Here is a 13,256-nt window from a genome sequence, read left to right on the forward strand (position 1 = left end):
AAAAAGTAAACGTTATAACTCCATACGATTTGAATATATCCTACGTAACTGTTGACACGGTTCCGTAATTATTTTTGTATAATATAATTCTAATCGGTTTATTCAGATATTTCTGAGACTAAATTAACGGCCGTCATTTTCGTAAACGTTAAACAAAAGTTAACGGCAATGCGAACTCCAAAACGTATGTCATAAGTAATGTATTTAAACTATATCTCCATAAAAACCACTGTACTCGCTTTAGCATGCACTAACTCTCCATGATATTTCCAATTATTTCACTCAGGGGATATGATTTCCTGTCTCTCTTAAGCTGTTGTCAAAACCAGCGATGTTACAGATTTCTTTACATGGGTCTCACAAATTGTAATTATTTTCTGCGAAGTGTAATCAAGTCGCATGTGGGACTATTGTCAAATTACCTTTATATTTACTGTCCCATTACCGAGAAGAATGGCACAGCGCAACAATTGAACGGACGAAATTAACGTACTTTTTGGTAAAAGTAAAGTGTGGGCAATAAGTTACATAACACACAAGTCCTGCAATTATAATACGCCACTTCATCACCTGCTGTAGTGATCTATTTTGAGATCCACGATATGGACAAATGGTTTTCACTGGGTGCATAGAGCTACGTCCAACATCTTATCATCTTTTAAAGTCTGATTTGTGTAATGACTTCACATCGAGTGAATTTAACTTCCCCAGAAATCAGAAACAAAAATAAATGTTAGCACCCCTATCTTTGTGTTACACATTCGACGTGAGATATGCGCAGGCCTACTTGTAAAATTTCTTTGCGTATGATGCCCTTTCGTGTGTGATTCGCTTATTCTATGAATAATAGTCACATTGATCGAAACCTTCGTTATACTTGTACAGATGCCGGCCGTATGCGGAAGTATCACAAATTCCAATGAATATCTTAGCATTAAATGAGTTGTATTACAACTGGGAGCTACCATGTGACAGTTTCTCTCTGTTATATGAATGTGCTAGCCTTAAAATGTTATAGTTTAGTAATTTCAGCATGGCCTAGAGAAGCTGTTTTAGGTATGAAGAGGTGCTAGCCTTTTGATTAGTGTTTTCCTTTGAATGAACGGCTGTCAACTGCCAGTCAATGGCACCCCATAGATATTAAGTACGTTGACATATTAAACTTCTCTTTGCCAGTTTCGCGACTTCCTATCAACATGCGTCATGTGGCAAAGTGGATTGAAGTTATTCCCTTTTCTTCTGATTGTAGGCTTTAGGTGCGTAGACCAAATGTTTATGTCCACAAACCGTCCATTTGTTATTTACACACTGTCCGGATTTGGTTCTTCTCTTGTATAATTTACCGTTTGGGTCGCTCTCCTATTTTCTGGTAGATCATATGACTCAAACGGACAAACAAACTTCCAAACCCAGATTGTGCGACGGTATTGTGTGATTCCAATCTGTGAAGTTACACATCATTGCACATACGACTCTCCTACATTCCCCTTTGCCAGATACTGCACAAGATCATCGACATTTATGGTATACACTAAACCATACTGGTTACCGGAAATTATCTCAGTCCACAACTGAAACACGAACGAATATGTAGATTATGGGATTTTACACACCAGGTCTATGGAAACGTAAAATCAATGTTATACTAGGAACGTATTAAACATCCACATCAAAACGCCGCGTTCATACGAAGTAGCTGGCTAATGAAATGAGGAACTATTAAACAAATGCCCTCCTGCTTTTGTGGGAATTATTAAACTGACATTACAGAAACGCTGCACGAGGCACATTACGCCCGGCAGTAAATTCACAGAAGGTGAATTAAATACAGTTCCCTGTTCTCCATTGTCGTTCTAAGCCGTAGCCGCTGGGAGCGGGCCGACTCAGACAGTTTAATGAGCAGAGGAGAACCACGTCTCGCGTTCCTACCAATTATGTAGATCAAGAGATGATAACACGAAACTGTTGGCAGCAAGTCGGCACCTGGATTGCTACACTGTCCTTTGGGTCTAGTTTTCTTTTTCACTTCTCGAGATATCTACACTGGTGTCCCAACAGGCGTACGTAGCTCTTGGCTTCCGCTACCTGTCCGATGAGCTAGACTGTCCGTTGAAGTTGTCATACTAAAGTAGGCTCGTGAAATGTTAAAGCTGTGTAGAAGAAATGTGTCCTGTCGTTTCAACGATGAGCAGTAGCCACGTTACGTCTCTCCTGTTGAAGAAGAACGGAAACCTTTGCACGCAAGACTGGTAATTACGGGTGGCATCGTACGTTGTAATCTGATACCGTTGTACTCAGTAGCGGGGGCGGCCGCACCGACACCTAACCGTCTGCTATGCCTGGAGCTTCGCACCGGTCCGTTGTTCCTCTGTGTATCCCAAGTATTGTCTTCTGGTCACGGACATATTCACAATGTCCTCATCGCCGCATGCAGTAACTTTTATCTGGATGTTAAATCTACTTGGACTGACTAATTATTCGTGTGTCTAACTTCACTCCGGGCCCAAAATTTGGTGACGTTATTTGAGGACGTGTTTCAGTACGTTTTTGAAAGTGTTTTCTTAAACACAGCAACTTGTTCAATTATTCATACCTTGGAAGGTGAACATAATTTAACACCTTGGTCAACCCGTGCAGTCTACTCATTATTACAAGGAAACAAATATTTACTTCATTCTTTGATGACAGAACAGTTCCTTTGTTATAAGCATTTTATTTGTTTGATTGTTTTTTATGACAACATTTATCAACATCTGTAAAAAAATGTAACGGACCTGTACCTCTCCTTAGTATGCAGTGCAACGAAGACATTAACAAAATTATGACTTGAGTTCATAGGGGCACGTCATAAACTTTCACAATGTATTTAAGTGTATTTTGCACAGGACCTAGAGAATTTTTCACGATGGTATAAAATGAGGGCACTTGTTGACTCATAGCCGAAACAACTAAAGTAGGAATAAAGAGACGTTAAACTTAAAACCAATTGTGGAAAATTGTTGTTCTTCAAAAGAATTATAGTGGCTGAGGACCAACGTACAAGCAAAATGAGATAATTTTTGATACGTAGTGCACTGATTGAAATAAACTTCTTATGTTCATCTCGATAGAAGGTTTTTCATAAATAAGTGTTAAGTACTATTCGTCATGGTAAGCACGACAGGAAACACAAAACTCGTTTCATGTAATCGCAGAATGCTGAATGCTTGTGGAAGGTAGCTGTCATTAAAAAGATTTTCTACTAGCCGAGAAGAACGTGACTGGAGCGCAGCGTTCGGTGAGTATGATAATATAACGACAAGGTATTTCTTCAGATCATTTATACATTGTGAACAGCGGATGCATCGACGTCTTAAGTTGAAAGTTTGATGTTTTCGAAAATTCCTCCCTGGAGTAAATGTATATTCTGTCAATATTATATCATCACAAGTTGAAGTAGTACGGTAATGTTGCTTCTCCATGGTGATATTTGATATTATATTAAGCATGGAACATTAATAGCGGAACAGAAATATTACGTCGGGAAATATTGGTTTTTATCTCAACCTTGCATGAAGCTTACGTTCCATTATCAAAAGCAGCTGCAGGTATAATAAAACGAAGAAAAGTAGTGTAGAGCCTAGGAACGAAAAGCCACTATTACCGTAATCGCGCTAAACCACGCCAGGCAGGCTACATAGTTAAATTAAGACCTTCCGTGTCACATTTCCTGCACGAAATTCGGTGCGCTGGATAATTTTAGAGTGAAATCTTACACATAATAACGCTTGTTTTGCAATCTTCAAATCCTTTGCGTTTATCAGAATGTTTGCACGCAATGACCTGAATGTCACGGGAAGATAACGTTTATCCCAGTGCAAAAGACATAGGGCATTTGCGTTTTATCTCAAAAGAAATTTCCAGCCCGTGCGTGCGCTGCATATTCAACGGCCTGAAAAGCGAAAGAGAAATTAGTAAATGTTTCAATAACTTACCATCCTCGGTCATCAGCTTGGAAGAAGTGCAGCAGACGTGTAGTAGAAGGATAAATCCACACAGCACACAGTTTGTCGCAAGGAAAGTCATCTGTACGCGGATGTTCGTAGTCTTGGCTTTCACTGAGAAGTTCCTTCCTCTCTTCGAAGAGAGAAATTGTAGTGTCCTCATTTTAGGCATCAATATTTTGCTTCCATACTGACAGAAAATAAATCCCATAAACATTCATACGAAAGTAGCTTTCTCATGTCGCAGTTGACAGATGTCACAATTCTGCATGTGGGACCTCATCAGTAGAAACCACGTGAAACGCGCTCGTATCGTTGGCTATTCTGACGAAGTTCATTGTCACTGGAAGAACGAGAACGCAAACGGATATACCTTGTGGGTCTGTGGAAGAAAGTTCTAAGCAAGCTAATAATAGAAGATAACGAAAGTGGAAACATCTGCAATGAAGCGAAACGACATAGCTACAGCCTATATTGATGGCAGGTTTCACTACTGATCCGAGAACTGACAAGTGTCACTCCGCTTGCGCTACTCTATGAAGAGGAGTGGCGTAAAAAAAATTTCGGAAGCTGAAAAATCAGCGAGTGATCAGTAATCCCTAATAGTTTGGAAGCAGCGGATGGCCGCTTGTACGCGCGTTATTTACGCAGCCGAGGCCTACGAGGGCGGAAGCTCCGCAAGAGGCGTGGAGCTGGTCCGCGCGGCAGCGGCTGCTGTCAGACGGCCGAGCGCGTCCGTCAGTCACGTTGTTTACGAGGGGCGCGCGGCCTGGCGACGCCAACACGTGGTCCCGGCGCCGCGCCAGTGCGGCCACTGCGCCACCGCACCGCGGGCGCGCCACCGTCGCCGCCCGCCATTCGCCGGACGCTGCCGGAAACGGCCGAGCGCAGTCGGTCGCCGGCGGAGCAACAACCGCTCTCCGTCGCTGTCGCCGTCGCTGCCGCTGCCGCCGGGTGTCGCCGGCGCAATCAATGGAGGAGGACCAGCGTAAACCGTCATATGGGTCTCTTTAGTACGACCCAGGTGTCGATCTGTAACTATCGTGGTCGCCGCTTTTTACCGTCTGAAGTAGGCATCCTGACCTGGACCTCATTTAGCTACGAGCAGCCCGACCCAATTGCTGAGGATTGCACACACCGGTTGGAATCCGGAGTGCCGCGAGCGTGTCGCGATCAGTGTGTTAACTTTCAACCTGCCTTTGGCAACGAACTGCTACTCGGAGATAATTCCTGCCCGAGAAACAAAGGTCATCTAATTAAGTAGCTAGTTTTTCACAAAATTGCCCCATAGCCGAATAGGACTAGGCGAGACATTCTGGGCTGGCCAGCTTGTTAGGGCACGTAGAGCAGTCAGGCCCTACCTGTGTGTACAAGCACACGTTCCTCTAGTAAGGCGAAGAATTCTAGGGATAGGCTAGGAGGCGCGCGGGATTAGCCGAGCGGTCTAGGGCGCTGCAGTCAAGGACTGTGCAGCTGGTCCCGGCGGAGGTTCGAGTCCTCCCTCGGGCATGCGTGCGTGTGTTTGCACTTAGGATAGTTTAGGTTAAGTAGTGTGTAAACTTAGGGACTGATGACCTTAGCAGTTAAGTCACATAAGATTTCACACACATTTGAACATTTTGATAGGCTAGGAAGTCCGACGTGGAAAACCGCATAATGTCGCCCACCAATTAACCCTCAACAAAGAAAAGATTGCTGTCACACAAGTGAAGCAAACGCCAACACAAACCTCATCCATCGACAACAGACTCTAATCCATCCAAACGAACATTAGACATACTGTAAACTTCTCATTATACCGCCAAGAACCCAAAGAAGAAGACCCAAAGGTGTATCATCAAACATCAGCAATTTTAACTGTAGCATCAGGAGACAACAATGGACGGCACTCGGAGATCAACAAATAAAATGCTACCCGTCATCATTTATTAGGCAGAAAAGTTTCTTGAGCTCAACGCCGCACAACAAATGCACATCAAATGAGAAGTTGAGATCCACCAAGGCTACAGAACAAAATATCATCTAGATTCCTACACCGACTAGACAAAACCCACGGCCGTTGTCTTTTTTAAAGAACACAAATTACAAATTTGCGACTTCTACTTATTTACATCATCATCTTATCAAAGGGTAAAAGCAATGACAGAACAAATACTCTTCAACGCACACTCTACACTAAACATTGAGTGGACGATTGCATTTCGAAAAGAAGGGACATGCTAGCTCTTCGAGCATATGACAAATGTGGGCCATCTTCCAGCATTGAGCTTGTAATGACCACTCCCGGGATTCTACAGTGCCGAAAACGACTCCTTCCAAATAATGAAATTTGGAAAAGGATCGCCCCGTCTTACGGAGAGGTTGTCCAAAGTACCAACAAATGCTCCACATATATCAACGATAAGCCAGTGTCCATCCACCAACGTCCAGACGCACAATGATCATTAGACCAAGCAACTTTAAGAGGAGCAGCCCACATCAACCACACCAGTTCGGCAGCCACAACAACATCTAAGATATTGCATGGCATTCTCATTTCTTATTTGGCGTCATGCCACTTAATGTTCGTAGGGAAGATGATATTTATTACGATCTGGCTTCATACATCATGATGAAATGGTGGGCAGTAATTAATGCTCTTGCTTGTGTACTCTAGTGACGGAATAGCGGTAAGCTTTACCTGCGTTCAAGGGAATGGGGTGCCATTTTAAATGACTGCAGTAAAAGCGTAAGGCGACTGAGCGCCGAGGGGAGCGTTTTTTTTCTGCAGAACCTGGTGAAAAAATTTGTGGACTGCCGAGTTCCGCAGTCTCATTTACAGACACGTTGGATGATGCCGGTTGGTCAGGGACTGCGTCCAGGTAGGCTGACTAGCGCCGCGGAGACGCCGCTGCAAGGGGCAAAACATTGAAGACCGGCAATAAAGCAGAGGATGGGCTGGACTGTCGAGTTCCGCAGTCTCGTTGTGCAGACTAGAGGTGTACATGTCCCGCTTTTAACCCGCCCATGCTTGCCCGGTGGCCAGGCGGGCAGGCCGCCGCTCGTTGTCAACAGAACGGGCAGGCTGCTTCACTCCCAGCCAAGCCAAGCAGAACCCAACCCGGGCAGGCTGCGGGAAACTTGCTTGCCTGCCCGTATTACTGCTGAGCTGCGCTACGCAGCCGTTTAGTCTGCGCGCGTCATTGTCGTATTATGAACGTTAATCAAAAGTTTTTATTTTGCCTGAGCACCAAAAGACAAACCCCAACATTATATATATATGTATTAATTTCAGGTAAAAAAATTATTGGTTTTATTTGTATATTCTTCCTTTATGCGTATATTTCGGGCTTCTTATCTATATAAATAAAAATTAATTGCCAAATGTGTTGATAAGCGTAAAACTCGAGAACGCCTGGACCAGTTCGGCTAAATTTTTTTTGCTGTGTTCGTAATTCTCGGGAAAAGGTTTTTATGAAATAAAATTTTTCGAAAATCGACCGAAAAATTGGAAAATTTGACAAAAACTGAAAGTGCGTTTTCATTGTGTCCGTGTGTTTGTATTGCATACAATCTTGATGAAATTTTGCACACTGTACCTTGAAACCAAGAGGAAGGTCACAGTCTACATAAAATTTCATATGGTGCATGGCAGAGGTTCTTTACATAACGGAACTCGACAAATTGTACGTATTTATTCCGATCTTGATGAAATTTGGCACACTTGATATTCAAAGCAGGATGAAGGGCGCTGCCTGCTTAAAATTCTGAATGGTGAATGGCGGAGGGTACTTTACGTACACACTTCTACACCAACCTACAATTTTATTCCGATGTTGAAGAAATTTTGCACACTTGACCATCAAGAGGAACATCACTGTCTACATAATATATCGGTCAGTACATTGAAGAGAGTACCTTACAAAAGATTTTGACATCGTTTGCGGGTTACCATGAAAGTTCACTATGTACGCATGTTTCCATGGAGAAGGATTTTGAATATTTACATGTGCATGTATATATATATATATATATATATATATATATATATATATATATATATACTCATAGATAAATACATATATATATATACATATATATACATAAACAGATATAAATATATATATATATGTATATATACATCTACATGCACATTTAAATATTCAAAATCTTCTCCATGGAAACATGCATACATAGTGAACTTTCATGGTAACCCGCAAATGATGTCAAAATCTTTTGTAAGGTACTCTCTTCAAGATCATATACGTTTCTTTTAAACGAAATGTCTATGATCTTTTTGAAATTTGAGAGCTGTCTGACACATTCACAGTCATCGTGTTGGACAATTCGCGCACAGCAAATGTCTTTTAACAGTTGCAAACCATTTTTGGTTGAGTGAACGTGTTATATTGGCTGCAAAAACCATGATGTTAACGAAATGAATTTTCAGATTCAAAATACGACACCTGGCGAATTGCTGACATACAAGTCGGTTTATTCCGTTACTAACCAAGATGATGTAGTCAACTATCCTACGGAATTTTTAAATTAGCTGGATTTCCCCGGATTACCGCCTCCCAATCTGTAATTAAGTCGGATCGGCAATCATGTTGCGATAGGTAAACCAGCCACGTCTTTGTAATGGCACCCGGCTTGCGGGGAAGAAGTTAAAGAACAACGTAATTGAAGCCACAATTTTAAAAGGAAAGTACAAAGGTGAGGACAGTTTGATTCCAATATCACTAAGATTCCGACCGACATGCCATTTGACTTTAAACGGTTATAATTTCCAGTGCAGCTTACATTTGCCATGTCGATAGATAAATCGCAGGGGCAGTTGTGATATGCTTGTGGCATCAATCTTGAAAATCATGTTTTTCACATGGCTATTTGTATGTCGCATATTGCCCTGTCGGGACACCTTCAACTTCATTTGTTTACGCGCCAGAAAACAAAACTATCAATGCTGCGTATCAAAAAGTATTACAATAAATGCTACCTAGCAATAAACTTTGACACTGATTCACTGATCACCACAAAAGTTGACAGATATATATGAGTTTTCATAGATAGGTGAAGAGGAGATGAATTGAGGTGGCGGAATCCAACAGAGAGAGGACGAGGAGAAGGATAGAGGGTGGGGGGGAGATGGGCCAAGGGATGGGTTCAAAAATGGTTCAAATGGCCCTGAGCAATATGGGACTTAACTTCTGAGGTCATCAGTCCCCTAGAACTTAGAACTACTTAAACCTAACTAACCTAAGGGCATCACACACATCCATGCCCGAGGCAGGATTCGAACCTGCAACCGTAGCGGTCGCGCGGTTCCAGACTGTAGCGCCTAGAACTGCTTGGCGACTTCGGCCGGCCAAGGGATGGGGAGTAGGGGGGGGGGGAGGTGGAGGTGATCAAAGAGATAGTGGGAGAGGACTAAATGGATAGAGAGAAAATACGGGAGGGAAGATGGACTACGAGAGTATGGAATAAATAAATGCCCAGGCAACGCAATGCAGTCTGTGCTGCACTTTTCAACACCGAAACGGATGGATATTTGTACTAAAGAAGTGAACCTCCACCCCCCAAAAAGAAGATTGGTCACCTCCCCAGAAGACCTCCCCAGAAGAATAAATTATCTACGCCCCTATTAGCCACTGTACTGCAATGAGAACCAAATTAAGATTTTGGAAGTCTAGATTCTTTAACTTCAGTATGTTTCAGCCAAGTATGACACCAATTATATAAATATTTAACTACGTTTCCAGGATGTATTTTACTGGTTCTGTGAATTCATTCGAAGTTGGAAAAATCATTCTAAATTGCCAAAATGCATTTTAACAAAATCTAAGGACTTGTTTCGTATCCAGTTCGTCTAAAAACTATAGTACTGGGAATACAATGGCGACCCTGAGCCATTTTTCGCGGCTCCTACGTTTGCGTCATGAGAGTCCACACTTGTAGTCTAGGTCTGCATCATGAGGGACCATATTTCGGACCATCATGATGCAGGCTAAGACGACGAGTGTTTACTTGCATGATGCAAATCTAAACGACGACTCTAGACCCTCATAACACAGACCTAAACGACGAGTCTGAATCCACATGACGCAGATATAGACGCTGTGGAGAGTGGCTCAGAGTTTCCATTATATTCCTACTACAATACATTCATGGAAAAAGACGCTCTTCATTTTAGGAGTATTTGTAGTGTCTAGGTTTTCAGCATCTTGACTCTGCATGTGGGATTCCCCTTAATATAGAAATACAAGAATAAAATTACATTTTGCAATGTGTGTGGAACTCAACAAAATAAATTGTAATTTAAACTCATAATGTGTATTGCCTTACTCCACAAATGAATATTTTATTTTGCAGAACACTTTTCAACATAAAATCTTTACAAATTTTCCTTCAGTTCCCCTGATAGTATTATTTAGGCGAAACCAGATACTCCTAAAAATATTTGGCTACTTTTGCAAACCCAAGTAACAGAAAATGGTTTACAAACAATAATTAATGTCACTTGGAAGGACTGAAATAAAAAATTTTAGTCTAAAATAAAAATGAACTGTATGCATTACAAAATTTCTATCTCAGAAATTGACGCCCAGAAAGCACAAGAAAGAAATCTGCACTCTTAATTAGTAAATTTGCGCTCAAACTCATAGTTTCCCGTTTAATGTTCTACTGTATTTTCAATGTGTCTGCTGATTAGTGTTTGAATTAATTATGACGAGATCGTTAAGTCTGTCTGCATTAAGACGTGATCGTTTTTTGCTAATTATGTTTCCAGCGCAACTAAAAATTCTCTCACTAGACGCACTAGTGGCTGGTATATTTAATATTTTTCTTGCCACACACGCAAGTCGAGGAAGTCGTTGGGAGTTATTTTTCCACCACTGTAGAATATCTCCCTCGTTCACACAGTGTTCTTGCAAGTATCTGCTGACTTCATCATGTAGGAGAGGAGGCTCTTCTGCCCAGTCCTCAAATTTCGTCATTTTGTACGGCCCTGGATTTGTTTCTTGGTTGCTGTGATTGGGCACTTGTACTGAAACTGTACAGGTTCCAATTAATATTTGCAAAATAATGTGAAGATCGTACTACACATAGTTGAAATTACAATAGGTTTTAGATGATGCTATCATTTATCGTCCTGTAAAGTCACCAGAAGATCAAAACTAACTGCAGGACGATTTAAATAAGGTATATATTTTTGGTGTGAAAATTAGCAGTTGGCAATAAATAATGACAAGAACGAGGTTATCCCTGTGTGTACTAAACTAAGTCCGTTAAACTTCGTTTACAAGACCAACCAGTCAAATCTAAAGGCTGTAGATTCTACTTAATACCTCTGATTACAATTACGACCTACTTAAATAGGAATGGACACACAGAAAATGCTGTAGGCGTTTTAATGACAAAACACTCTTTTGGAGCATTGCTACGAAGTTGGAGAGCCTTACTATTGACGGAAGAAGTCGAAAGAGTCTAAATAAGGGCAGCTGGTTTGGTATTATCGTAAAACAGGGGAAAGAGTGTCGCGGAAATTACACAAGAGTTGGGGTGGTAATCATTTCAACAATGGCGTTTTTTGACGTGGCGCGATCTATATATGAAATTTCGATCACCAACTTACACCTCCGAATTCGAAGAGATATTGTTGAGTCCCATATACATTGGAAGAAATGATCATCAGAATAAAATACAAAAAAGCAGCGCTCAGACGGAGAGCTGTAGGTGTTCTATCCCGCGCGAAATTCGAGAAAAGGAGACAAATAAGTTGAAAGTGGTTCGATGAACCCTCAACTAAGCACTTGCGTGTGTCTTGCAGAGTAACCATGTACATGTAGATGAAGAATATATGCATTATCTTAGGAGCTTACCTTCAGCACACATCTGTCGTGCTGCTTGGTAAACTTCAATTTTTTCATCCTCGGTTAACTTTCTTAATGTGCGGTAGTTAGCCACCATAAACGTTGCAATTTTATGCAACACACTAACGCACATTTTCTGTTCTAGGAAGGCATCAGCGGCTTGTTTCAAAGGTTTCATGTCCTGAAAATACATTTTCTCAACATACATATTTCACAAGTGGTTCTATAATATTCAGATGGAATAAAATTACAAACCTCTTCATCGTTATCCCGTACGGTACAGTGAGTTTTTAAGGCATAAAACCACGGTAGAACTAAATGTAGGGTTGGATCCTTGTCACTCTCTAGATCAACTGTGGCTTCTTTAAACGGCTTAAGAAATTCTATAAGCTGGCCAGTTATATGTTGGTCATAACCCAGCATCTTATCAGAGGCACCTTCATTATGTAAAACAGCCTTCACTGAATCAATCTGAGATACAAGCATGTTAAAATAACTATTCCAACGAGTTGAAACCCACTGCTTTAAAGATGAGTTCAGTCTCACACAGAGACCTCTTCTCTTGAAGTACGAAACCGTAGCCCGCATTGTATTAAGAATGGCTAATATATTTGGAACATTTTCTTTCAAAAACTGTTCGCTCAGAACATGTTTCAAGAATGTGTTTATACTATGAGCCATGCATGGAAGACGCTGATATACTTCGAGAGCTTTGACAATGTTACTGCCCTGGTCTGTGACAAACGTAATTTTGGCAATGTCTTCACGAGAAACACCCATAGTTTCTAAGCCATCTTCCAACTCGTTTCGAATATTCGAGCCAGTTTTTGGGCAGTCAGGAAACGCAGAGCACATTAGTACATATTTATTCAAACGCCAGTCTGAATTTATGTAATGAATTGTCACGGACATGTAATGCACCCCTTTGTAATTGTCTGTCCATAGATCAATTGTACTGGCACATATACCAGAACGAATCGCATGCACTATATCTGGGAGCATTTTGCTGCGCACTTTATCAGCTAAGGTTTGAACTTTCCTAGCTACTGTCACTCGGGAAGGCATAACATTTTTAATATCAACTGAGCCATATTTTTTACCTATGTCGATCAGTGTCTGCCCTAAATTAAGAAATCCTTCTCCCTCTATACTGCTAAATGGTCTCAGGTCCTTAGCACACATTTCGACGCACTTTTCGGCCACTAAATCTTTGTCCTCTTTCAAGATATTTACGGAGTGAGGGAACTGCTTGTCAAATTTGCACACATGTCGTAACATACTCGAGGTTCCCGAATAAGTACTTAAGAGCTTTTTACATAGTTTGCATTGAGACACACCTACCGATTTATCTGAAGCGGCCTCATAAACACACGAAAACGTTTCCCATGCGGCACTTGTGCTCTGTTTCGTTACCAGCATG

The 13,256-nt window shown here is 41.4% G+C and overlaps 1 protein-coding gene across 1 annotated transcript in view; it reads right to left on the bottom strand.

The window, feature by feature from the left end:
* The window catches only part of LOC124613625 (nephrin-like), a 715,499-nt gene extending 710,714 nt beyond the window's left edge, over positions 1–4,785 (bottom strand). Inside the window, exon 1 of the mRNA XM_047142340.1 lies at positions 3,975–4,785. Within this exon, the coding sequence (XP_046998296.1) occupies positions 3,975–4,200 (226 nt within the window). The 5' untranslated portion in view covers positions 4,201–4,785. The remainder of the gene's footprint in view (positions 1–3,974) is intronic.
* Positions 4,786–13,256: the final 8,471 nt, after the last annotated feature.

The sequence above is a fragment of the Schistocerca americana genome, chromosome 4, assembly GCF_021461395.2.
Source record: "Schistocerca americana isolate TAMUIC-IGC-003095 chromosome 4, iqSchAmer2.1, whole genome shotgun sequence".
NCBI lineage: Eukaryota > Metazoa > Arthropoda > Insecta > Orthoptera > Acrididae > Schistocerca > Schistocerca americana.